The sequence below is a fragment of the Pectinophora gossypiella genome, chromosome 4, assembly GCF_024362695.1.
Source record: "Pectinophora gossypiella chromosome 4, ilPecGoss1.1, whole genome shotgun sequence".
Taxonomy (NCBI): domain Eukaryota; kingdom Metazoa; phylum Arthropoda; class Insecta; order Lepidoptera; family Gelechiidae; genus Pectinophora; species Pectinophora gossypiella.
Genome location: NC_065407.1, coordinates 8,993,724 through 9,021,257, shown reverse-complemented (window position 1 = coordinate 9,021,257; position 27,534 = coordinate 8,993,724). Strand labels below are relative to the sequence as shown.

At 36.4% G+C, this 27,534-nt stretch overlaps 1 protein-coding gene across 1 annotated transcript in view; it reads left to right on the top strand.

The window, feature by feature from the left end:
- The window catches only part of LOC126366503 (protein O-mannosyl-transferase Tmtc3-like), a 128,006-nt gene that overhangs the window by 80,062 nt on the left and 20,410 nt on the right, over positions 1–27,534 (top strand). Inside the window, exon 2 of the mRNA XM_050009626.1 lies at positions 21,749–21,885. Within this exon, the coding sequence (XP_049865583.1) occupies positions 21,749–21,885 (137 nt within the window). The remainder of the gene's footprint in view (positions 1–21,748; positions 21,886–27,534) is intronic.

Genomic DNA, 27,534 nt, shown 5'->3' with positions numbered 1-27,534 from the left:
GTTGCAAATGGGTATTTCGATATAATGTGTGAGATAATTATCGCTTTGAACTTCAATTAGGAAGGGAGTAGGCACATCCATTAACTGTGGCAGCACGTTACGAGAGAACGTGCACGCTTTAAAGATAACGTATGTACCCGACACCGACAACACGCAGACCGCAAAGGCCCCTGATTAATGCTTATAACTTTGTGTATGATAATGAACTCACTCCTAATAGACTACTTGACAACCTAGTCAAATGAGATACTTTTGAAGAAACATCAAAACGAAAGTTTTCTTTGGAGTTTGTACGGAAATACTGTCCTGTGACGTCATCAATAAAAGCGGTCAAACGTCGTACTCATTATTAAGTCATAAATAAAATTCAAAAATAAATTATTATGTAAAATGAGATTGATTTTTGCTCATGTTTGACTGGCTTCTATTTCTAGATTAGCATTTTATAATTTATCTTGGCCCCAGTCAAATGCCCTATTGCATGAGTGCTCACCTAAATAGCACACAAACGTAAAATTCCAATTACTAATGAATTTATCGTACGCAATTCAATCAACGATGCCGAAAGCTTTCAAACGCATATACCCAAATAACACACCACATATTATAAAGTATAAATGTACCGGCTAATATTTCGTTTCCTTCTTCCAGTCATAAGGAAAAACCGGAGGGTCGACCCCGAAATAACATTTTATATTATAGGTGCTCGAAAGCAGTGAAGGGTTGAAACATCGTCGGTTGGATTCGCAAACAGTACATAAAGATCCAGCAATCTTAAGGTTTTTCTGAATTAAGCCGTGAAAGGACATCCCGACCCTACCCTCACGAATTTGCCTACTCTGACAGCGGCGAGCCCGCCGCATTATTAAGTAATTTCACAGAAACAAATCTACGCGTTTGGAATCGCTTTAAAAATATTTCCATTTACAATTTCGCCGCATTCTAGTGAAAATGTATTCAGGAAAACTTTAATTACGCGTGTTTTAGCTGAATTCTCTATGAAATGTGGTGGCTAATGAATTCCTAGTCTGCGAATGAGTGAAGTTGTTAGTGGTGATATACCTTGTTCATTGTGTAGAAAGCTGGCGAGTGGGGCAGCCTTATGAATGTTCGTAAAGTGGTTGCGCGATTTTGTTGAAATGTCGAGATTCACATAAGTAGGTAGACATTGTTCGTTTGGAAGAAGTCCAACTGTGCTTTTGTCTGAGGCTGAAGTCCCGGCATAATGAAAATTGGCCCGTCTCGAAAGTAACTCGACCCTTAACTTTTAATGCAGATGTAATTAAATTTGAGCAATGTGCGTGCGTCTGTCATTTTTGCCGGGTATGCTTTTTGCGAAGACAACGGGGAAATCTAAACAAACGATGGTAAACCCTCGTAATCTCTCCCTCGCATTTCCTATCTCGCATTGATTTCCGTAATACATAAAACGTTTTAAGATCCCTGCCAGAAGGTTAATACAGAGATTATTCTTTTGTTTGTGCAAATATTGGCTTTGTACCCGACTGCGGCGAAGTAAAAAGGAGGGTTATATGTTTGACCGCTATGTATGTATATACAGAATGTTAGTGACATCGTAACGAAAACTTTGAGGGATGATTCAGGCCACGATTCTGACTTGATATCAAGTGGATTTTTCTGTCGCAAAAGTATGGAACAGAAAATAATTTGAAAAACACAAAATATCATGAATCTTCCGATAAGAAATTCCACTTGATATCAAGTCAGAATCGTGGCCTGAATCATCCCCTTCAGTATTCGTTACGGTGTCACTAACACCCATACCTAATTGTATGGCTACCTGTTTATACTTGTACGAGGTGTAAGTGACATCGTAACGAATACTGTTCGGGATTTAGTTTTTAAACTTATATTTTTATTAACAATCTAAAACTATACTTCTATATAGCTGAGCAATCATCTGCGTCAAAAGTAACCCGACATCACAATGCAGCATTTTCTTAACTCCGCGGAAACTCGCGAAATATTTTTCGCATAAGTACCGCAGCAATTGCCTCTGGGTGGCAAGTATTAAAAGAACATAACTTGAATTGCCGAGCGTACCCGTGCCCGGGGCGGCCCGGGTGTACCGCCACTCGCAGGGCTGCTATCAGACCCCTGCCCCCAGGCAAGCCCCGTTTACATTATTGAAAATGTAGCTGCCGAGATACAAGCGTATAGAACTGGGTGATTTATAAGGCCATCCATTAGAATTATAGCCAAGCTCATAGGTACACATACAACTAATACCAAAACCACTTAGCAAAGTTGCGGCGATCGACGTTATTGTATTGTTTTCATGGTATTTACCAAGCGTATTATTTTTGTCTCTAAGCTGCAGATTTCCGATTACCTGATAGCTATTTAATTTATGGCAATCTTATCTTTATTTTTACTTTCAGGTCTTTTAGGTAACTAGATAAAAGAAGCCTGTTCTTATTGAACAATGAACCATTACTTTTAAAACTTTTGGGTCTTAACACTGATAACTCATACATAAGTTTGTATACCTGTGCTCAGTGATATACCGTTCCCGAGAATGTTCCCAAAGTGGGAATGTTCCCGTTCTTCTTCTTTGCGAGTCGATGGCGATCGAAGCTAAATTTTTGCTGACCAATAATTGGCCACGCTTACGGCATTGTCAGTGGCTTCGTACAGGTCTTCAATAGTGCAGGTGTTAGGGCACTTAGGGCAGCACAAAAGGTGAGCCATAGTTTGTGGTGATACTCCACACTCGCAATCATCGCAACCATCAACCAGGTATCCCCACCTGCAGAGATTATCCTTGCAGCGGCCAACCTGTGTCCGGAGCCTATTTAAAGACTTCCATGTGGACCACGCTAGATTACTTCCAGGCGGGAGACCCGTTGTAAAAACTCTTCGAAAGAAGGACACTGGCTGCTTTTCTTTTCCAAATTGTTCTCTCTTGTACTCTGGTGTTATCTGCCTAAAGGTTAGGTAATAAAGCACTTTCTACATAAGTTTTGTGCCTTTTTACTGTCGGGAAAACGACACGTCACTGCCTGTGCTTATTCGCCATTCCGTCATTATTCACTTACAAAATAATATATTTTTCACAAAACCAACGAACTATACACGCCCTAGGCATTCGAATGGCCGCCAATTATTTTGATTTTCGCCTTCTCTTTGCTCTATGCTGTGTACACAAAGAAAATAGGACTTTTAGTAGAGCACGTTGCGTTGTTTCAGTTTTTCGTTGGAAATTCAGAATCGTCTGGCTTAGTTCAAACAAGTCACAAAATGTTTGAAATGTGTCCCGATAAAGCAGTCAACAGACGCCTACGGAAAGACATTACCGCTACTGAGTATCGGTTTGTGCCTCTTTCATTGTATCGAAACTTTTCCCTATCTTTTTACATTAGGATGGTACTTAGGAATACTTATTTTATGTTATTTTCTACCAAGTCTCCTCCGATACTAAGTTCCAATAAGTAGAAACAGATAAATATATATATAGATAATCCACCCAGCAGTGGGGACGATAATGGGCTGGTGATGATGGTGATGATAGGTTCTTTACGAAATGTCAATAGAACCAGTTTTTTTCTTGCATTTGATAGTGCTTTTCTTACATACAATATCCACAGAGTATGTCATATTAAATTCTTAGTGGAATGTATACGACGCTTAGCAAACCATTTTGCGGACATTATAAATGGAGTAACCGACAAATACGCAGTCTTGTAAGACTTCCTACGATTACAAACATGCTCGTGGCTTATCCCGGTCCTATATACCTACCCCTCACAAGGCTACAATTTCAAAGTATACCTAACACCTATTGTGTAGCAATGTGTTAGGGCGCTGATGAAACGTAAGAGCCATACCACACGTTGCGCTGTGGATTCGTCGTATCGTACATAATAAACCAAAACCTTGTGGTTTGTGGTTTAGGATCTTGCCCTTGCCATGCATGTACATTAAGGATATATACTTATTTGTTAAATGTAATCAACATATATTCAACTCCATAGAGAACGTACAAACAGATATGTTAGAGCACAGTATAAAAACATGCTATATCAGCCCCCTTCCAGGTGTTTCATTTTATGATTTAAATGATTATTTGTCTTTTAAAACGTAAAATTTTGAATTTATTATGTTTGTTTCTTTAAATTTTGTTTTCAAATTGTTAAAAATATTTGCATGTCTAGTTAAGGTTGAATACTATGACATACTATAATACTATAACATCTTTTGTAAATTGTATTCTGGCAAATAAAAATGATTGATTGATTCGTGGCTCTGAGTACGTTGACATCGTAGCATTGCGGCGACGCACCGGAGCGGCACCCGTGTGGACTCTCTCTAACTATGTAAGAAAACAGAAACTCTCTGCTCCCTTACTTTATACGTTAATTGCAGCAGGGACTCAAACCCTATTATGTTACAAATTCTGTTTTCCCCTATAATGTTGTGTAGTGACGATGGTTAGTAACGTCTCGTATTTCTTGTTTTGTTTGTCAATCAAACTTGTTATGGTTCACTAATTTAAGCTGTTTACGCGTAAAATAAGTTAGGTACATAACTTAATAAAATAGCACAAGAAGCCTATATACTTACGCCCCACTTGCATACAAGCAGAGCATACGGGTTGATGGAGAAATATCAAGAACCACGAACAATAAAGATATCCAATTTTCGGGTGAATATGTAGTGCACTTGTATCACAATGATAGCCCCAACTCAGAACGGAGCTTATCGAGGGGGTAGACAAAAGATTTGTCGCATAAAAAATACATGCTTTCTAACCATAAAACTATTCGAAAATGTTCGTTGGGTCGAAGCAGACATTATAGTGAGTCCCTTCCGGGCATGGCGACGCGACCCCTGTTGGTATTGAAAGTTGAGAGCACTTCGGGACTCCCCTCAATGTCCCCTAATGTACCTCAAGCATTATTTGTTGCGACATTTACTCCTTACTAAACCTCCATGTCAACGCAGTCGTCCGTATTTGTTAAGGAAATATGCTCGTAGTAACGATATGTTCCTAACCTAACCTGTTTGCAGCGAAGCGTGTCGGTTGGCCAAAAAAGTATACTTACCCTAATTTTCTATTCTTAGCCATAATGGTCATTCTGCTGTTCAAAGGCTTCCGTGTATTCCCTTACCAAACAAGAGGCTTATCCTTTAATTTTGTCTACGAGTACTGGTATCGACTTTCTGCCGCGCCACCGCATACTACCGTACCTTTCCATAATATTATTTTGTCTTTACTTCGAATATTCGAGTATTTCACTCTTTATCGCTTTAAAATCATAATAATTCATTAAACAAGAAGTCATAATAATTATATTAAATATCTGCGACAGCCGCGAGTTTTCTTTCGTGACATGGACTATATTTTCTACCTAGTTTATTTTTAAGTTTTAGTTTTGTAATATATAATATAATAAGGCGGAAAGTGTTTCCCGCGACATAATCGATCAACGCAAATGAAGTCGCGGGCGGTAAGCGAGTAATGACCCTATACATAAGTAATCTTCGGTAGATTTTCTCTTCCAAATTCACAGCATCCTTAACTAGGTGCCATAGATTACAAAATAATTACGTGATAGATGGTACACTACACGCTACAGTATCTCGGCTGTAGGAAATTGATTTACGACGCAAATTGAGTATTTGCGCCTGGCGTGGAGACGAGCTTCCAACGTTTAAAGTACAACCAATGGGACTAAGCCAGAGGCTCATACTAATTCCATTATGTACCTACTTCGAAAATTTTAGATTAATTTATTCTACTTCCTGGTAACAGAACATTTTGTGGAATAGGTGGGTATATAATAAGGGTAATTTGTGAAATTGGACTAGCTTCTATAATAACTTAATATCCATTTAGATTTGAATTTTGATGAAATTAGCTTATACATAATAGGATCACGCCTATATTCTGTTAGGGGAGACCACGGAATTCCACGCAAGAGACCAAAAGTTGCGCCAAGTTGCGAAACAATGTACTAATTGTTATAAAAGCACAAAAGATTTTTTCAGAAGACAACTTATAGCCATATATAGCTGAAATAAATATGCAACCATTTGGTGAATGTCAGAATCGCCTATGTATAACATAACTTAAGAAAATATTTGTAGAAAGGTTGTATGAAATTTGTGCTGAAATGTAATGTCTTCATAATCTATCTACTCCTTTTCTTCCATAGTATATGTAGTAGTTTAAGTAGTGACATTTATTTATTATAACAATTATAATTATGTGTGTATTATTATTATGTAGTTTATGTAGTCGAAAGTGTATTTATTTTTATATGCACAAGTATTCCCATGCTGCACTATCCCGCTATATTACTTAATATTTAATATCTCCTATACTTAAAGGTTGCCTGGAAGAGATTGCTACTTAGCACTAAGGCCGCCTATTGTACTAATTCTATTTCTCTTTTGTTTTGTATTTTGTGTTTTTCCTGTTTGTGCAATAAAGCATTTGTTATGTTATGTTAAGACTACGAAGATTTGTACTTAAAAGCTTGGAGCGCTGAATGCTGCATCCTGACGTCAGAACCGCCGGTGTTCATAGTCTTTGTACATTTCCGCACAAAATTCGTACAATTTATCTGCAAATATCATAATCATATCATTTATCGCGTTCCACATGGTAGGAGGTTAGTAATATAACGTGAGTAACACATATGGACCCGGATTGGGCACAGCAATTTATATTTATTAAGTATGTAAAATATATTCTATTAAGTTATGTGTTACTAGACAGGCGGTCCTGACATTCACGCCATTTGCCATATACTAGTAAAGTCTCTTTGTATGTAACTATTTCATTTTATTTTGGTGCAATAAGTATTTTGAACCGGACGCGTAACGCGTACACACGTAATTGTCTATCATGTAAGAAACCACAACAACCCCTCCGTCGGTTTTTATCAAAAGCTCGAACATTTAATTCAATTTTAAACAAGATTTGAAGCGTTCGACGCTCAAATCGCGCGCTGCGTGATGTTCAGTTTCGTTCGTGGTCTAACAGTATTAGCATATAAATGAAATGCTAGGCCGTTTTCCGTGGTTTAACGACTCCGCGACCCGCCGCGATTAAGTTTTTAAGATAGTGAAAATGGCTGAATCAAACCACTTGGCGGCCCACTAAACAATCTAGCCTAATGCCTGGTAATAGAGCCCACATTTGCATTTAGATAGGGCGTTTAAAATTGTTTTTTATTGTTTAAAATAGTTCGCTTTAATTTTACTAGAAACAATGTTTACCTGAAAATGCTAAGTACAAACGTAAAAGTATCATTTCGAAAGGACAGAATTAGGATATAAATGCCTAGATGATTTGTCCAATCAAATCACGCGTAAGTAGTTGCCTACGACTGCGCCCACGTCGAATTCACATGAATGACAGGTGCATAACACAGCCTATGACCACTTTGAAGATCGATTCTTTAATGAGTAGTTTCGAAAATTATTTCTGACATACAAACTATACATACCCCTAAATTACAGAAAGTACTAAGACTACGAATACTGTACTAGTTATTTAACCTATTACGGAGTTTAATTGCAGGTATAATAGTATGACTTGGTAACATAATCGAGAGTGGTCATCAAAGTGGACACAGTTACATATTCAAGGCAAAGTTTCTGATATGGAATAATATAGGACAAACCAATTTCGTGACACGTTTCTACAGTCAAGTCTCTCAAATACAGTCAAGTATATTAAGGATTCACAGTAAATGAGACCGAATTACATTTCATCAATTAAATCCACATACAATCGGAACGACTGACGATTTTATTGGCTTTCCCAATCAAACTAATTCAAAGTACCCATTTCTGTTTCTACGTAGAAATATACCGCCTAAACACGTTACCTGCGACCTTTATACTTAGCTGTTATAACGTTACGTGTGACGCGTTTAAAGGTCGACTACCTACCCTTATTAATTTAGTAGCTTCCTTTGTACACGCACATTAACGACGGCACAAACGGAACTGCCAAAACCTACATACCTGATAATATGATTGGTGAGATGTTTCTCAGTAAACTCGTCCGGCTAAACTGGTAATGACCGCATCACGATCGCTTTTGCATCTAGTTAGTCAAAAAAATTACAAATATGAAAAAAATACCATTTCTACTGACACTCTTCCCAGCGTCAAACACCAGACAACTTGTCACAAAAGTATGGTCCGGAGGTATGTTTAGTGCGTGGCTAGTTGCGGTAGTTAGGTAGACAGAACGCGCCATAGTTACGGTAATAGTATGTAGTACTTAACCATGCAGGCATAGACAAGCCGCCAGCTATTCGTGGTACCAAGCCAGACTCGTATAAACGCAGGCATCGTAAATAAACCATAGTGTCTCATACATAACTGATGAACCGACGTAAGTACTGACTTCAACCAAGCGTAGTCCTGACGAAAAACTGAGTCGTGAGCAAGATCCGTAATCATGACACAGAAAGACCTTTTACGTCATTCACAATGCCGTTTTACTTGACACACGAACTAAATAAATCACTAAATGTACAATATATTCAAGTAAACTTAGTCACGTTTAGTTTTCTACGTAAATCTTGGGAGCGATCGCGGAGTCAATCTTTATGGCTGGGGAGACTAAACGATAAAGTAAGAAACGCTCGTAAAACCATTAACAATAGCGATAGAACGTATTATACGACGAGAACCCGATTATTGATCCCATTAAACTATAGTGCCACGGTCCCATGAGTGCCGTTATGCTGCAATCTACTAAATGTCCGACAAGAGGTATTTAATATTAAGGTATATTGGTGCGCAAATCCGCGCTTGTAGGAGTTGAAGTACAGAAGTACACGCGCTGTGGCGTTACTGTTTCTATTTAGTTGCCGAACCTCGTAAAGTCGTAATGAAGCCACAAATAGGATATTAAGGGTACGCCAAATTTTTCAAAGAAGTTACCTCTTTATGGCAAGGTAATCTCCCACAACTACACCGAGGCTATTGCCGGTGTCTTCTGTAATTGTGGTTTATATTTTCAAACTTATTACATTTTTGATTCAAGAAAAGAAAAACAAATAAATTGTTTCCAGAAAAGCCGTCTTTACTGTTTTAACAGTATCTAGGTATCGTTACTATTACGTTAGTATTATCTGACCTTGTTTAAATAAAAGCTTTTCAACCCGTAGGGTTTTACCCTACCCTAGTAGCTGCGGAGCTAAACGCAATTCCGCGACGCTTTCAGGAAAATTACCAAATATTACTGTTTACTACTGAAGTTTTGACACCCATGAATGAATGTAGATAGTAGAGTTGTTAGAAACAATCATTAAATATCTAAACTAACTCCAGAACCGATATCAAAGCTCATAACCTACAGGGAATTCACTGGATTCAGATCTTATCAGGATATTGGTCGGGAATTATAGTCTTATTCCTCCGGCGGCGATATGTATGTACTTACAATTTCATCCGTATCTACCCAACCACGATATCACGCTTACTATGTAATATTGTAATGGAAATCTTGATAGTGTAATTAGACTTTCGAATGATTAATTATTTTTAAGAACTTAGGTATTTACACCTTATCCATCTGAAACATGTGCACATGCAACATCTATTAAAATACCCTAGATTGAGGATCAAAACACATATGGATTTGTCTGCACCGAGAAAATTCGAAGCTTCGAAATCCCAATTGGTCAATTCGGCTTGGAATCCGAATTAAGACGTGAGGGTATGTCAACACAATTCTTGAATAATCGATTGACCAATTCCTGGTAATTAGCAAGTGAGCTGTGGCACTCCTAGCTAGGAGAGTTTCAAAGTTCCACGGCATAGATCACAGGACATACTCTGCATAGCTTCAGCTAATTCAATAAAGGGACAAAAGCCTTCACCATTCCTGCCTGCAGATGCGGCTACAAGTGTAACTCTGTCAAGCGTGACACATCTATTAGTCGCTACGAGCTACGTAGGTGACCGGGTCCAATAAACGCCTTATTGCTGTCTGCTCAACCATATATCTCCTTGAGAATGTCACGCTACCTGCTTCTAAAGACCTAAATTAAATCAAACTTAGACTTACAGTGTTGCCCACACCCTTGTCCTACTTCCTATGAAGTTGACTGAGATACTGTGAACATTAGTTCGGCGTAAATTGCGTCTTTTTGATTGATACATTTTGTACGTTATTGACGTTTCAAACCCTCGTTTGACTTGAAAGTAAATTTCTTTTCAATTGAAAACTTTCCTCTTTGGAATACACTCTAGTGCTCTGAATCCTGTATTACCTGTATAATGTAACAAAACTATCGTTGTACAACGAGACTAATGCGTTCTTGGGAGAAATAAAACTGGAAAAATCCTGTTCTTGTAACAATTTGAAGTGCTCGGTGTGTCTGACTCACATTTTATGTAAATTTAAGTGTATCAGTTGATAATAATGTAAACATTTAGGAAATTTATACGTTGGGAAGAGCCATTAAGTATTTGGCAAGCAGTCTGAGCGCTGTTTGGTCGGATCTCCTCATTTATCACGCCAGCGCGTTGGTAAATCACATTTTCGTAGTAATTTATTGTCATTTTCAATGTACATGCATCTTTTATGAGTGAACCAAACGTGTTTAGTGTGTGATAGATATGTAGGAAATAACAATACATAGGCTCACTACTATATTATATTCTCAATTGGGGTAGTGTGGTTCAGTCTCATTTATAATTAGTTATGTGCGTAATGTTGAGTACCTTTTTAATTGTATCAAATAACAACGCGAGAGAGTAAATAAAAATATCATATTCATCCGGATTTTCTTTTAAATGAATGATGTATGTTACCGCGTCTTTCAGCTTATCTAAAACAGGGAAATTTTATTAGATAGGTAATAATAAACAAATTTCTAAGTATGAGACTTGTCTTGCAATGTGTATTTATAGATAGATTAAGGTAAAATGAGAAAAGACGAAAACACTTTATGCGGGACATTTTATTTTTCTTTCAAACATCCATTTCTCGCTCCAAAGAAAATAAAATGGATGGTACATACACAGTGCGTTTTAATTTTTCCTTGAGCGCCTTTTAGAACGCAAACACATTTTGGTAATCGCGATAAAAGCCTGTTCCAAGTATGAGTGATGCAAAGTATCAATTGTGTAACACAAATTGAATTCAATTTGATCATCCATCACAGACCTCCTGAGACGGCAATTATTACTGTTTCTAACAAAAAACCTCTCTCGTTAAAAATACGGAAAATATTTTAATGTCGCTCTTAATTTGCTTGGCGGTGACAAATCGCTGTTCTTTCTAAAGATGGCACCGTTGTTGTCGTAACTTCATGTCCACATACAAGGTAATATTATAAACAGACGCAATTTACGTTGATTATTACACAAAAGAACATTTTGCTATCAAAATCGTAAAAATATGCGTACTACCTAATTCCGTACAAGCTTTGTAAGCGTTTGCTAAAATATTTATTTAGAACAGACTTTTACTACAATTATAAGTAAATTTTATGAATTATATCTAATACATTAAAAGTTTAACTGAAAGCGTATTTTATACGTGGGAACCAGCCGAAGGCGAGAAAAACGACTGGAATCTTCCAGTCATTCTATTTATGGCGTTTTATATTTTCACACCTAAAAAAACAAATTTCAAACCGTAGTTATGTCTCAGAAGTCCGTTGAAAAATATCTCACTTAGCAACTAAGTAATTTTAAAAACCTTTCATTTCGTATCGTGAATTAAATTGAATGAAAACTTTGCCAATTCTACGAAACTCCAAACTTGTTTAGTACCTAAGCTGAGATTTGCTAAACGAAAGCCTTGCAGCAGAGCGTTGGGCAAAACGTGCAGGCTTGCCAACTTATTAAGAAATATACCACGTATGTAGTAGGTTTACCTTTTTACATTAAAATGTTCATTATTATGAATTAAGACATTTCTTGATCTATGATTCTAGATCTTTACTAGTTAAGTGCGCACGGTTACCCTCCAACTCTCTTTGCACACGCCACGATGTTTTTGTTAGATGAATTGCTTCTATGTGGCTTTTTAGACACCCTCAAGTAAAATAACGTTTCAAGAAACGTTTCTAACTCGGATTTCTGACAATAGGTTAGTTTCCAACTAGTCAAATCAGATACTTTTTGCTAAACGTCAAAACACGAAATTTCTACGGAATTTGTATGAACCTGTTACGTTATGACGTCATGTGACGTCTGAAAACGTGACAAAATGTTTTCTTTATTAGAATTCATATATTAAGTTAAATAGAAAAAATAATAAATTTTTTGTCACCTTTAGAACTGACTTTATTTAGTAATCAGAGTTTCATAATTCATCTTTGACCTAGGATAGTACCCAATTATGTTTCTATTTACCTACGTGGACTTTGTTATTCATTTTGTCAAACATCCCTATTTGTTTTTAATTTTCCTTCTTTGCCACATGTAATTTTCTTCGTTTTGTTTACCTTATACGCGTAATACATTACATTATGTTTACCTCATTTACTTGCCTGACCACCTCCGTATTCCAGTGGTTGAGAGTTGCTCCCACGATCCGGAGGCCTCGGGTTCGAATTCCGGTGGGGATAGAGATAGCTTTATCAAGACATTATAGGCTGATCACCGAATTTTCCGAAACGCCTCCACCAACCTGCACTGGAGCAGCGTGGTGGACTTTTTTCTATACCCCCTCCAGTGGGACGTATCTAAGCTGTTTATGTATGTGTTATAGACAATATGCTTGCAACTAAATCAAATAAAGCGTTTCTCTTTTCGGGAATATTCTTGATTTTATGATAATGGAAACATATCTTGCATTTACTGTCTGTCATTTACTGTCTTACATTTAAAGAAAGAAAACGTGCATGACACTTCCAGGTCCCGCGGCCTGGCACATGCTATTTACATAAACGGGACGGTCGTTTTCGTCATTGGTCGGATACCGCGTTATTTGTCGCATCTGTGTAGATAGCATATACCATGCAGGGACTGAATTCCTATTCAAGGGATCCCAATTAGATTTCTACGTGCGTTACGGTCGGCGACAGAACATTATCCTATCCTTTGCCGTCCCTTCTTGTTATCAATAAGAAAATCCAATTTTCGTAGAGTCGCCGACGAAGACAGGAGAAAACTGACACATCATTACGTGACTGAACCTTTTGACACCCCCGATTATTATAATATGCAGACTGAAACCAACGGAAGGCTTAGCCCAATTTAGTATCGATGCGTATGTGGCGGACCTAATTAGTTGACCAGCTAGGTCTGCCCACATGCAACAGATGGCGCCACCATTCAATAATTCAGTCGTGAAACGCGCTATCGAAGTTAACCCAGCGTGATGCATATATACAACTTCCAAGTTTCCAACATAACACTGTGGGATCGTCGATTCTTAGTCACACTACCAGCTCGTGGCTAGCGGGGTACTATGTTCTGTTCGGTATCCGGAAAACATCCTTTGGCGGCAGCACACCCTAGCCGCAAAATGTATCTACCTGCAGTAAAATTAAATCTACACTACAACAAAGAAGATAAATCTGTGAACCCAATTTTTGTAAGTAAGTAAGTGCAACCTTAAACACAATTCGCTATAACTTACATACAATCTACAATTTACAGATATATATCGTATACAAAGAAAACAATTTACAAACGAATATATTCACAACGGCTACATATGACGAGAAAAGGAAACTAGTTACGACTAGATCTGAATTGCTTTTTTTCTTTACGTAATAGCTTTAGCTTCGCTGGAATTACACAAAGGAGGGGTTCTGGGGTAAAAGTAGTCTTTAGGATATGCCTTCGAATCCACATATACAGTCACGCCTCATATGATATCTAAAGACAGCTCTACACTACACCCATACTATTTATCACCTGCAATAAATCCATGATATGAATGTCAATCTAGCGCATAGAATAAACAATAACACACAACCATGGCAAAGCGTGGAACGCAGAAACCTTAGAACAACATAATATAACAATTTAACAATACGCCAACGTCCAATACTTTATGTATTGTAACTTAAGCCAGGAATCCAGACTCTTCGTAAATATTATAATATGCAACGCGCAGCAAAATATCTCTCTCTCTCTCTCCTTGGCATTTATTATTCCCACATCAAATATATTCATTTATTTATTTAATTTTTTTAACGCGCAGCAATATATAGTAACGAAAATATAATTTAAAGTTCCCTTATGTAAAGCTATCACGTTGGATAGAGAGCTCGGTGAAGTGTGAGTACTTACATCATCTTACGATGGATGTACTTCCGACTACCCCCATTGAGGTGGGATATAGTCGTGAGCTTATGTCATGTTACCTTATGTAAAGCAGAACACAGCAAAAGTGTAATTCTAATAAAGATCGCTCAACCATCTAACTTTCTTAGGATTTTATGTTATAAAAATGTGTGTTACACAAGGTAAAGAAAACTTTATAGCTAACTCTTTCTTAATAGCTTTTTAGGGTCCCGTGCTTCACAGAAGGGAAAATTCAGCCCATTTTCTGGCTCGCATGTCACAACTCGCGATGCCGTACAACTTATGAATTGTTTTATTTTAAATATTATATCGTACGTACACAACACAATAAAATAAACACGCTCGATTTTGAAACTATTGACTAGAAAGTTCTGCAATAATTTCGATTGTATTCTGTAGTTACTGAACATTTATAAGCGCACGCATTGCAGACGAGCAGCGTGGTGGAGTATGCTCCAGGCCACCTCCAGTTGATTAAAGGGAGCAATGTGCCTGGCTGTGGAACATAATTATATAGGTTGTATTATTTATAAATTAACGCATTTAAAAACTCGACTCACCTAATAATCAGACACCTACGTAACTAAAATAGATACTTAGAAAACCCACATTTCAAAAATACGAGCACACAGAACTCACAGTACAAGAGATTACTTGCACTTAGCGTTTCTTTTTGCCTGCGATAACCAAGCGTCGCTAGGATTAGTCAAAGGCGACCTCCAGCCGTGGGCGATTTTCAGCCGTACACACGTCCAACGCTTTTGGCCAAAAAGAAATAAACAGGTCGTGTACACACGGGCTTAGACACGGTAGTAAAAGAGAAAATAAAGAAAGAATAAAAGTTCCTTCCCTCCGTGTCGTTGTTTGTCCGTCTTCGTGCTATTTCAGCATACTTCTTTAACAGTTCAAAATTCAAAAATATCTTTATTCAGTAGGTAACATAGTTACACTTTGAATCGTCAATTTTACATAACGAACGTCTCATCCGCCTAAAACTACTGCAGCTTCTCACAACCTGTATAGCCGGGGAAAAGAAGTTGCAAGAAAAACCTCGGCACAGGGCCCTAGACGTTCTTTAAAAAAATAAAAATAAACATAAAATATTGGTATACAATTGAGTAATTTAGCTGCCTAATATCAGTTCTCAGACAGTTAATCCCATGCATTCATATCTTCTAAATAATCACTAACTTTATAATAACCTTTTTTGTAAAGTTTTTGTTTAACTACTGTCTTAAAACAGCTGAAAGGCAAATTCTGAATGTCAATGGGAATCTTATTGTAAAAACGTATACATTGCCCCTTAAAAGAATTAGTAATCTTATGTAATCGACTGACTTGTAAAGCAAGTTTATTTTTATTCCTGGTATTAACAATGTGCCGATCGCTATTTTTTGCAAATAATCCTATATGTTTTTTTACATATATTAAGTTTTCAAAGATATATTGTGATGCCAAAGTTAAAATATTAATTTCTTTAAATTTATTTCTAAGTGACATCTTGGGTCCCAATTTGTAAATCGCCCGAATGGCTCGCTTTTGCAGAACAAAAATGCTTATTTATTGGTTATATTTTCTCGGAACTTATAAAATTCTGAACGTAGATTTGCTGCAGAATTTTCGCATGTGAACTTGTGAACTGTGTCGTAAAAATAATATTTTTTTTACTCGAAAACAAGAAGAATCTCCTTTTCCAAAAATAATTGGTAAAAATTGTATTTTATATAATGTGTACTTCTTTTGATTAAAATATGAAACTAGTGTATTTCAACAAATCGGGATAAATAATTATTGAAATCAATACCTACGAGTCCATAGTCTGATATTTATTTATAACCCAACTATTAACAATTAAGAATAATACCAGGTTTGTGGTATTATAAATTGTAAGGCTCTCAAAGCCAAACGTTGAAAGCTAAGTAATAAATACCATGACCCATGTGGTGCCATGAACCGTGGTGTCAGGGTTATTATTTAGCCGCCATAGGCCCCTCACATGACTCATGTAACGACTACCTTTTGTGATGGAAAACTTTATTTTATAATTGTGTTATGTAAACCTGTGTATCACAATAAACATTATTTTATTTTATTTTTTTTATTTTTTTTTACGTACTTACATCAGTAAGTAGTAACCGGGACCAACGGCTTAACGTGCTTTCCGAAGCAAGGATTATCTTTCTTTTGGACAATCAGGTGATCAGCCTGTAATGTTCTAACCAAACTAGGTATCACAAAGTGATTTTTGTGATTTGTCCCCACCGGGATTCGATCCCGGGACCTCCGGATCGTGAGCGCAACACTCAACCACTAGACCACGACGGAGGCCGTTCGAATGATGATGGAATACATCATCATCATCATATTATTGTGTATGTGTAATATATTGTAGTGTACCTATGTATGTATGTGTATACATAATTATGCGTGGTGGTCCACACACTGGTAAATAACAACGGGCTTACGTATATTCGTATATAGATATATACCTCTGTATTTAATATATATGTATATTATATCCGCTACATTTTTTCGTCTTCATATTTTATATGATATTACTTCGCAAATCCTAATCTTTTTTATTCAAACGTAGCGAGGTGGAAATTACTTACTTACCTATATTTTTATATTAGCTTCCAAATTCGCCTCACTGCGCGGATTATAATAAATACAAATATACCAGCCTAAAATGAATATACAGGTCAAGTAAAAGTATTAAAGATATTATTATGTTTGTTTTATGTTGTTGTAACCCGCAGACTGGGAACCTTAATGTAGTTCAGAATTTCTTGTTGTTTATACACGTATAAATATATTTTTTAAGCAATATATTACACTAGCAAAAAACCGTTTTTCAATAATCTATGACATACATAACATAAACTGCCTATATACGTCCCACTGCTGGGCACAGGCCTCCCCTCAATCAACCGGAGGGGGTATGGAGCATACTCCACCACGCTGCTCTACTGCGGGTTAGTGGAAGTGTTTTTACGGCTAATAGCCGGGACCAATGGCTTAACGTGCCCTCCGAAGCACGGAATCATCTTACTTGACATGACACTCAAGTCAAGTATTGTCTAGTGATCTTATAAGGGAAACTTTTATTTATTTAAAGGTACGGAACCCTATTGTTATGTCTTATATGTGTTTGTTTCAGTCGAATTGGTTTTTACTGTAATGGCTGAATTTAAAATTGTAAAAATAAATAAATAAATAAAAATATATTATTGTAATATGATAATTAAACAGCTATTTTAAATTTTAACAAAACAACCATGTTTCATGTTTTCTCCGGTAGCAGGAAATTGAATGACAAAATAATATATACATAAATAAACACAATACACAACATTTTTATATAAAAACAGAAACAAACATTTAACACAACAACAACAACATTAACATTTCATTTTTTTTTTAACATTTTAATTTTTTACAATATTTTTATCTTTGTGCTTTTTAAAAATACTAAATTCAAATAGGTACCTGCATTATACTGTCTAGGCCAGAGAGCCTCAGAATGGTCTTGCTACAAGCGTCTAGTTGGTGAGTTATACAGGTCATTATATTATTATCTATCCCTGGATGCCTAAAGGTATCAAAAGTTATATCATATAGTCATATATGTCTCGAAATTAGTCCCGAAAGAAACTATATTGACTGTGACGTGAAAATAATATCATAATTACGAATATTGTACTTATAATAAAGACACAAAAACACGAAAGTCTACTCGTATTATTAAAGCTAATCATCATAAAACATCGAGGAAAATATACTTACAGCAAGATTTATTACAAGGTAAACGCAAAGTACTCGAAAGTATGCTAGTTAAAGAACATGACAAAAAGAGAAGAAAATTCCTCCAGAGACGAAACATGTTTCCTTAATTATTCTCAAATTTCACATGAAGGGAAGCATATTTTTACTGGTATGGCTTGAACACCAATAGTGCTGGGACGAATATACGCAACAAAAAAAAACGCAGAAAATATCGCAGGAAATTCTGAAATCGTGGCTTACATTAAGATAAGATATTTATTGCATTCCTGATGTTTTTACAGAGGTCTTAAAAGTGGAGAAAAGTACAAACAGGAACCCTGTAAGGGCACTACTGAAAATTATACACTTTTTTTTAAACTTAAAATTATACACAATTAATTATTTATTTAAAACAAAAAAGTAATAAAATTGTGTTATTGTTTTATTCAATGTATGTAGTTTGAATGTTGTAATGTAATTAATTTTGGAATTACTTATCCTACTTTTGGCTACACAAACATTTCTGTTCAATTTTCTGTATTTGTAATAAGTACCTACGTATAATTTATAGCGTAGAAGTCTCGGAATTTTGTGTAACGTCCATTTGAAAAGGCGATTAATAAAAACTTTCCATACTATATAACGAAAGTTCTTACACCACCAAAAGTAGAAAATGAAAATATTTTCAAATCACAATGTAAGAGTAGATATCATGGAAAAAATATCTATAAGCTTTTGAACAGTATCGCACATGTGAAAAAACGGATTTATTCAAATAACGTAACGCGTCCGCGACATCGCTAGGAGACAGGCTCCATCGCGTCCCGGTTACGAGACAGCCGCAGGCAGAGATCCCTTCTTATTTTTGCGTTGTTACGGGAACGACATCTCCATAATTACTCTCTAGATTCTGAGAAATTCACAGAGGGGGACACATATACACACCCTCACACGTAAGTGTTACTTCACATTAACACCTGTTCATACTTACCTTACCTTTTTTTTTCAAGAAAATTCTTATTAAACGCCTACGTCCTGCACAGTGTACTTACTCATACTCGTACTCGGTGATTTCATTAAATGTTCCATATGTAAAAAGAATTCTTATTACATTTTATACATGTCTATTAATTATTTCAAATGAACGTCTCAGTACTGTGCCCCAGAAAAGCGAGTTTAAAAAGAATATACTGAGAATAACGTATAATATTGGATAATTAATCATCCCAACATATCAACATAATATAAAAATATAATATAGATAATAATTAAAGCCATGGCAGCCCAGTTGGTACAACGCTTGCCTCTCATTTAGAGGTCGCAGGTTCGATTCCAGCACAGGCCTAAACAAATGATTGATTAATTTGTTTCGAATTCATGTTTGATTGTTTGATAAATGATTATCACATGCTCAGCGGTGAAGGAAAACATCGTGAAGAAACCCACATTCGGAGGTATGTGACCTAACCTGTATTAGGTATGATAGATACTTCTTCTGTCGTGTGGGTTGTGAGGTGGATTATCAACCCCATCAACCCTGGTGTTAGGGTTGCTATTGAGCCGCCAAAGGCCCCTGACATGGCTCATGTAACGACTACTAACTTACATCAGTAAGTATCCGGGCTTAACGTGCCTTCCGAAGCACGGATCATCTTTCTTTCGGACAATCAGGTGATCAGCCTGTAATGTCCTAACCAAACTAGGGATCACAAAATTATTTGTGTGATTATATCCCCACCGGGATATGTAGCCTCCGTCGTCCAGTAGTTTCGTTATAGATACTAATTACAACACAAAGTAAAAGATCTCTTGAACAAACGTAACAAAACGTTTGCTATATATAAAGGGCAGGGTCGAGTGGTTCGAGGACGTCTCCGACCACTTACAAATCGTCCCAGAATCTGCTGAATCTACAGTGAAACCTTATCAAGTAATAGAGTTGAGAGGGTTAACCTCGTCTGCCCTCAACGAAAGACGAAGCTTTGGTCACACCCCAAATGATAATAGGTACCTACCTACCTCACCGGCTGACATTATTCTCAAATTACTTTTCTGAGCGCTAAATAGTCTTTACGCAAAGAAATAACAGTAACATAAAACTTCGGATCGAGACATTTTTATTACGGTTAGTCTAAATATTTTCCGCTAAAGCAAAACAGTTTTTTAATTACGAGTTGCTTTCGGAAACTTTTATCTTATATACATAACACGTTTATATTATGACTTGTATAAATCATGATTTTTTACTTCCCAAAGCCACAAAGAATGGAGGACAGTATTTAGTGAGCTAAAAATTCAATCCATCACTAAATGAAAAATAGTTCGCAAGCGTCAGAAAGTGTCGCAAAATAAAGGGTGACGTTCTCTCGCTTACTTTACGCGCACACAGAGACAAATTACGCATTCGCGGTTGATCGCATTGCACTGACGCGCATTGAAACCACAGACGCGGTGGCCATTATTTATCATAACATAACACATCAATTTGTTCCGCTTTGGCAGTGGGGTCGCGCCCTAATGCGACTATGCGACGACAAACATCCGTGGATTTACCGCATATTTTTTGTATTGCAAAACGATCACAGTTTAGCATGTGATTGAATAGTTGGCTTTAGAGCCAATAAACCAAAGGCATTAGTGCCTTTTCGAATGAATGACACAACCCTAATTCGAACTGTTTTGTTTCCAAACAATAACGCACTGATTGGCTACAATATTTTCTGTACATATTGTGAACCATACAAGCAAGAATCGTTCCCCTGTAATCTCATTTGTGAGTCAATCACTCTGTCCCTCCCCTAGAGTCCGGATTGGGAAGTAGTTGACATGTGATATTTATTAGCACTCGCATATTGTCGTCGTGATGGATGCGCGCCCATTCCGTACTAGCCACCTGACATGGAATTTCATTTAAAGAACCACCCCGTACATTTCGTAGCTGTTAATTTGTTCGGCTATGAATCATCTTTGGACAATATGAGGACATAATGTAGCGTAGGTAATTATTTATCATTAGTTACAGCATCTAATAAGTTACCAAGCTTCCATAATGATATCAATTCGTACGTAGGTTAGTTCTAAACATAAAGCAATTTGAGTGAGAAATAAACACATTTTGTATATCTACGTGCTCTTTCACCATAAAATGTAGGTACCTACTTACCTAGTTTATAGTGAAAAAGCAGAGTAGTTTGAAACTACCAAATTCTACGAAGCGTAGCACGTTGCTACGCTCGTAGCTACTCTACGACTAGACAACATGTTTATAATGAAAAACATCTCAAACGCAAGCAACGTGCAATTTTCACTGTTTGAACAAACTCTTATGGGTGATTCGACAGGATTGCCCTCATTTTGACTGAATGTGTTTTTGTATTACTTGTTATGTACAGGTTTAACAAATCAAAGATCGAAAAGCTAACTATAGACACGTAAGGTGGAAGCTAATTAACCTAGTCGACTATCTATCTACTTAGCCTGTATTCTCCCACTGTTTTCCTCTTCTCTTTTATGCTATTCCTACCTACACCACACCTACTCAAGATACCTAAACACATGATAGAAGGAAAAAAATAATCTTTACTCAAACGGAATTATTTCGTTACGTATCCGTTATTTGTCCGTTTACGCGTTTAATTAATGTTATTATATTAAATGTGTTATTATTTGACTAATAAAAAAATAAAAAAAAATAAAGCATGTACTCCTCTCTTTACAGGAACAGTCCCACAAGTCGTACCGGCCGCTAACAGTGCTGACGTTTCGATGGAACTACGCGGTGCACGGCCTGCAACCAGCTGGATACCACCTCGTCAACCTGCTACTACACGCGCTCGTTTCATTACTCTACTACAGGTAAACGTTAATCTTGTAGCAACCAATCGGTTATCACCTAAAATGTTAAAGCAAAGATGTATTTTTACCTACGAAGTGGAACCCTATTGAGATTATAAGCTGTTTTTAATTATACTTACCTAGAAAATGTTTTCCCTGTATCCGAGCGTGGGCGTAAATACCGGTAACAGAAAATGGAATAACAAATATTTATTTTATTTTCTCTTGCTTCCGATTTAATGTAGAGAAAAATAAATTCAATCACAAATCAGGTCCGTGATGACTGGCGCGACAATAAAAAGACAATAATTTCCTTCACGTCATCTATCCTTATCGTCATGTTTAACTCCAGCGAATCAGTAGGACCCTACGGGCATTCAACTCTATTAACTCGTGGAGTATCATACTCAAAAATTATAGGTAATTTATATTGTCGCGCTGCCAGCACCATGAGCTTTAACTTTGCCGCCATAAACTGAAAATGTACGAAATTTTCAAACTGACCTCGACTTAATTGGGAATTGATTAAAATTTATCAAAGCCCTGCAAGTTGGACGTAGGTGCCCTTCATATTTGCGTAAGTTGAAATTAATTAATATGAAAGTCCAATCAGAGTCAGCTGCGTCGTTAACCCTTAATTGTTAATTGAATTGGGAAACTTTTAATTGTTAGGACTCAATAATCCAGTCATTTGAACCGTGTCGGTCGCTTTAATTATTCAGTACAATATACCGGCTATCGGCTGCCGCGTCTGTTTACGCCACCGTCGAGAGTATTTTAATTCACTTTTTATGCTCAACAAAATCATAACAAAGCTATCTGAGAACTGGGAATGGCCGCACTTTTAATGCTTTACGTTCAACCCGGATTATATAGAGTGGATTCGAACCAAAATTCAAACATACGAGACGACGTTGACTAATGAGTCACCCCTCGCTCCGCAAAATATAGGTGGCGGTAACTCTAAGTTATACTACTCACAATTAATAGGTCGCATTTACTAAATGGCTGCTTGAACCGTACCTTACAAATCAGCATATAAGCCGTTCCAAAGTGTAGGAAGACTAATAAATGCTCCTGCAAGTTTTAATGACTATCGGAGTTACGATTCCGATGATGGCTAATTTCTAAATTCTAATATACGACTGTAAGCGGATGCCGTATAATAGGAACGCTAATAAGGAGGTAGGGTAGCTGTTTCTTTTCAAGGTATTCTGGGACAAATATTAATAATTTTGTTACCTAATTACGTAATTATACATTATTATATTTTTAATAATTGCATTTGACCAAGCATTATAATGTTATAACCAATTTTGTTATAAATAGTGATTTACTTTATTAATAAAATATTTGCTAAATGTTCCAATTAAGACCCTATGGGCGGGTGCCATTACAAGGAGGAAGATTGTTTGTTGCAAACTCCTCAAGCAGAGTTAAGCCAGTTTTAATCAGAGTCCTAGCTAATAAAATCTGGACTAATATTCCTATTTGTAGCAAATGTCCCGGGTAACATCTCAGCGTGGCCGCTCTAGCTGGGAGGGCCGGGAGCCCGGGGCAAACTGCTCAAGCCGAGTTAAACCAGTTTTAATCAGGCCAGCGTCCGCCTGATCCCCTTAGTTACTACTAATTACGGATACTTGCTGTGTCCACCACGAACTTAGCCTGGCTTATGCTCAATATCCAATTTGTCCCCTTAATCCTATTAACGATTTTCGAGCTCTCATTATCGTTGGACTCTAGCAAATGTATTTACAAACTATTGGTAAATACTCGGGTATTACGTACGAGTTGAATCGGAATCCGAAAGTTTATTTATGTCCGGAACGTTTCGTTAACAGTTCATTCGGTTTTGACATAACCGTTGTTAATCCCACTAGAAACCACAGACTAAGCTTTTGCCTTGATATATTGTTGCTACATATATAACTGTCTACATAAACATCCGATAAACTTCCTGTTGTTGAGGGTAACCGCGCAAGTCTTGCTACCACCTAAAAATAAACGTGTAAAAACAATAAGCTGCAAAAGTCCAATCAGTTTCTTGCAAAGTAATAAATTAACTGGTTGCACTTAAGACCTCCTGGTTACATGTCGTTTCTGTAGTATACCAAAAACACCAACAAAAATATAAATTTTATAATTATGACAACTAGTGGTTCATAATTTCACCACTTTTACAAATAATGCCTGGGCTCAGTGACTGAACTTTTGCACTTTAATTGTACATCTAAAGGTAATTCATTCAGTCATTGTAATCTAAAGTTAAAATCAATAGGTAGATAAGTTAGATACTAAGCAAGTCCAATGAATGCTTCAATCAATCAATCAACAATACTTTATTGCACAACGACATATACAAAGGACATAAACATACGAATAAAAATAAGCACAAGAGGCGGCCTTATTGCTACACAGCAATTTCCGCCAGGCAACCTTAGGGTGAAAGAAGTTTATGCAATATACAAAAAAATGAGTGAATGCTTGTAATAGTAAGTATGTTGTTGTGTTACAAGTAGCGTTAAAAATAATAAAGGAATTGTATTGCCAGTAATAGCAGTAAACTCCACTCGTAATAATCGCTTATCATACTACATATATATACATACTTGTTTATCTCTGTCCCAGCAATCTCTCAAACACAATAAGTATGAAATGGAGTCCAGGAAATTGAGTTCACTCAACAACGTACATACCAATAATATAATAAAAGAATGTCAGCTAAACGCGTATGTTTGTATGAGTGTATGCGCTGATCTTCAACCGAACAAAAAAGTCATAAAAGTATAATTATTTTTAATAACATTTTATAAATTAAATCATAATAAACATATAAAACAATACTTAAAATATAAGTGCAATAATATTGTTAAAATCTAGTAAGTATGATAAATACAAATTGTAACGCTGAATTATAATTAAGTATGTTGTCCTCTCTACCAGTTGCAGTGCCCTTACTGGGTCCATGTTGATACTATAATACTTACTTCTGTATTTTTATAACACCACAATTTGTACGAACACATGGTCGCAATAAAACATTTCTATTTCTAAAATTCAACGTCAAAGTTCTGACGAAGATACTTGAATATAAAAATAGCTTTTGGTCGATTAAATGATAATAATAGGTGGATAGTCTAATGAAGCAGATGATACATCGAAACTAATACATAAAAGGGCACGATTTGTTAATATTTATATTATGTGGGATAAGGAATGAACAAAACATAAACAAAACAAAAAAATATTTAAACTAAGTAAACGTAAAAATATTATTACTAATTATAATTTTCTGTAACAGATGCCAATACTGCGCATCGTGCAAAATCACATATTTGACACGTTTGACATTTGCACGCCGAAAATGTATTCGCAAAATGGACGACGCCGGCGATGTTGTTTGAAACATCAGCTAAAATCCTCTTCGACATGAAACACAAAGTACCTTCGACCCAATATGACAAAGGCTCCTTTATCTCCAGAAATAACTCGTTAAAACCCGAAGTGCTTTTAACACATTATTAATTCATACTACGCTAACCTCTTACACTGGAACAACTTACTTTGAATTTATCTTTACTTTGAAAGTCAGCTTAAAGCCTTAGGTGAAACCTTTAAGGACACTCCGATAGATATTCTCAGAATATCAAACATTTGTAAAACAATATCAAGGTAATCACTGTTTAATATTGATGAATAACAGATCAGATTCCATACTCAGGTTGAAAAGCTAATTAGAATTTCATTTCCATTTGGCCCATCTATTTAAACAGATAGGTATATCGTCGTCTGAATAAATAGAATTCTGAGATTTAAATAAGGCAATTTTGTAAATAGGGTTAAACTTATTAAACGGAGGAGCTGGCTATGAAATTCCTGGAAACTTCAAAATGGTGCCATGAGATTACTTTTTACCTCCCTATTTCAAACGAAAATCTTAGTGTTAATTAAGTCAAGTTATTAGTTAGCAGTGTTTACTGTTATTATGTTTCTAGGTTTACTACAATAAATGTTGAATGTATATAATAACTAAAATCCTATCTTATACCAGGATTTTACAGCTAACATGGTGTTTTTAACAAACTTTAGGAGGCTCTTTATTCGGCGTAAAGTACCTATTATGCACTTTTTATATCCAGGCGCTGCCCAGTCGGGGGACAATTCTCTCACCGTAATCCTTTTTTAGTTAATTAAATTAAAATAATGCAAATAAAGCATTCAATGTTTTTAGTACGGCAGTGAGAATACAGCCGGACTCGCTCACGACATTACCAAAAGTAGGTACCAATACTCCGCAACAGTTTTTGTTAAAATTATGACTGCTAGCTTTTAGGTCATTCGCGTGAGGCAATAGTGCAGCACTATGCATCACATTAATGTACAAGTGATTCCATTATAAGTTCTGTGTTGGCGGAAAATGTTCGAATAGCAAATAATGCGGGCCTAAAAGTTTGCACTAATGTGATTGAAGCGTCCGGGGCAGTAAACATTTATAACTTTTAAGTGGCAGACACAAGCTGGCTACCGTTCCCGTTCTATAGCGTTCGTATTTTGTATTTTTGTCTCAAAAGTACATTCTGTGCAAAGCATAAGTGTGATACAGAATAACAAGATGAGATGATCATTGAAATGTTTTAAACATTTATTTTTTCTTTCTGTCTCTTATTTCAGTTATATACTGATAAGTCAATTATTTCAGCATACCCAAACCATTAATTGAAACATGAAATTGATAGGCGTATTAGATAATACAAAAAAGATAGCAGACCGTGTTCCATTCAGTGTTCTAGGAACGCATTATTAATCTTCTATTAAAGTAAAATGCTGCTAAAACCATATAAAAATCATTATTATGCAAACATTTTAACTAACTTTATCTAGCAATTATATTAACAACTTTTTCAAAGACAGTGTTCAACCATCCTCGAAAAATTTGATCCGTTTTCCTCGTTGCAATTTTCTTTGATGAGCCATTCCCCAAACAATTTGTTCCTGAGTTGTTCAGAAAAATCATATGAAATCATAACTTTATTGCTTGACTGAAAAATCGTTTTAAAGATTTCCGGCCCGGTTTTACCTTTTGCGAGTGATAATAATATTATTAAAACGATACGTTCCTTCCGTTCATAGAAAATAGATTATTATAGAGCTTTTTAGGTAAAGAAAGGCTGTTGAGATCATTCATAACGTAAAGAAACGAGGGAATTTCTCGGTGTAATAAGTTTCACTGCACCGCCTTGACACTACGTCATAACTTCTTTGGTCTTATCTGCGCATGTAAGTAATTAATTACATTTGATAATTAATTTACTCATAATGGGGGTATCGCTCGGGAACAATTTGAGCCATTTGCTAATTAAAACTGTACTTCGTCGGCGCCGTTTGACTCCGACGTAATAACTGAACAAATCTGTGGATCTGCTAATGAATGATCCTTAGTTTTGACGGGACTGGTGTATTAGATTGATTAAATTGATACCGTTGTGTCTGGATGAGGAGGTTTGGGGAAAATCATTATTGAGTTTCTTTACCCTCGTGCAAAGCGCACGCTGAATGAAATCTATAGAAACTTCGACAAATAATGTCATCTTCACCAAGCCGAAGCCTCAATGAAGCAGCAGCGCGGGCGGGTGTACTTATACTTACGTACATAAAGAAACCTTTACTTTA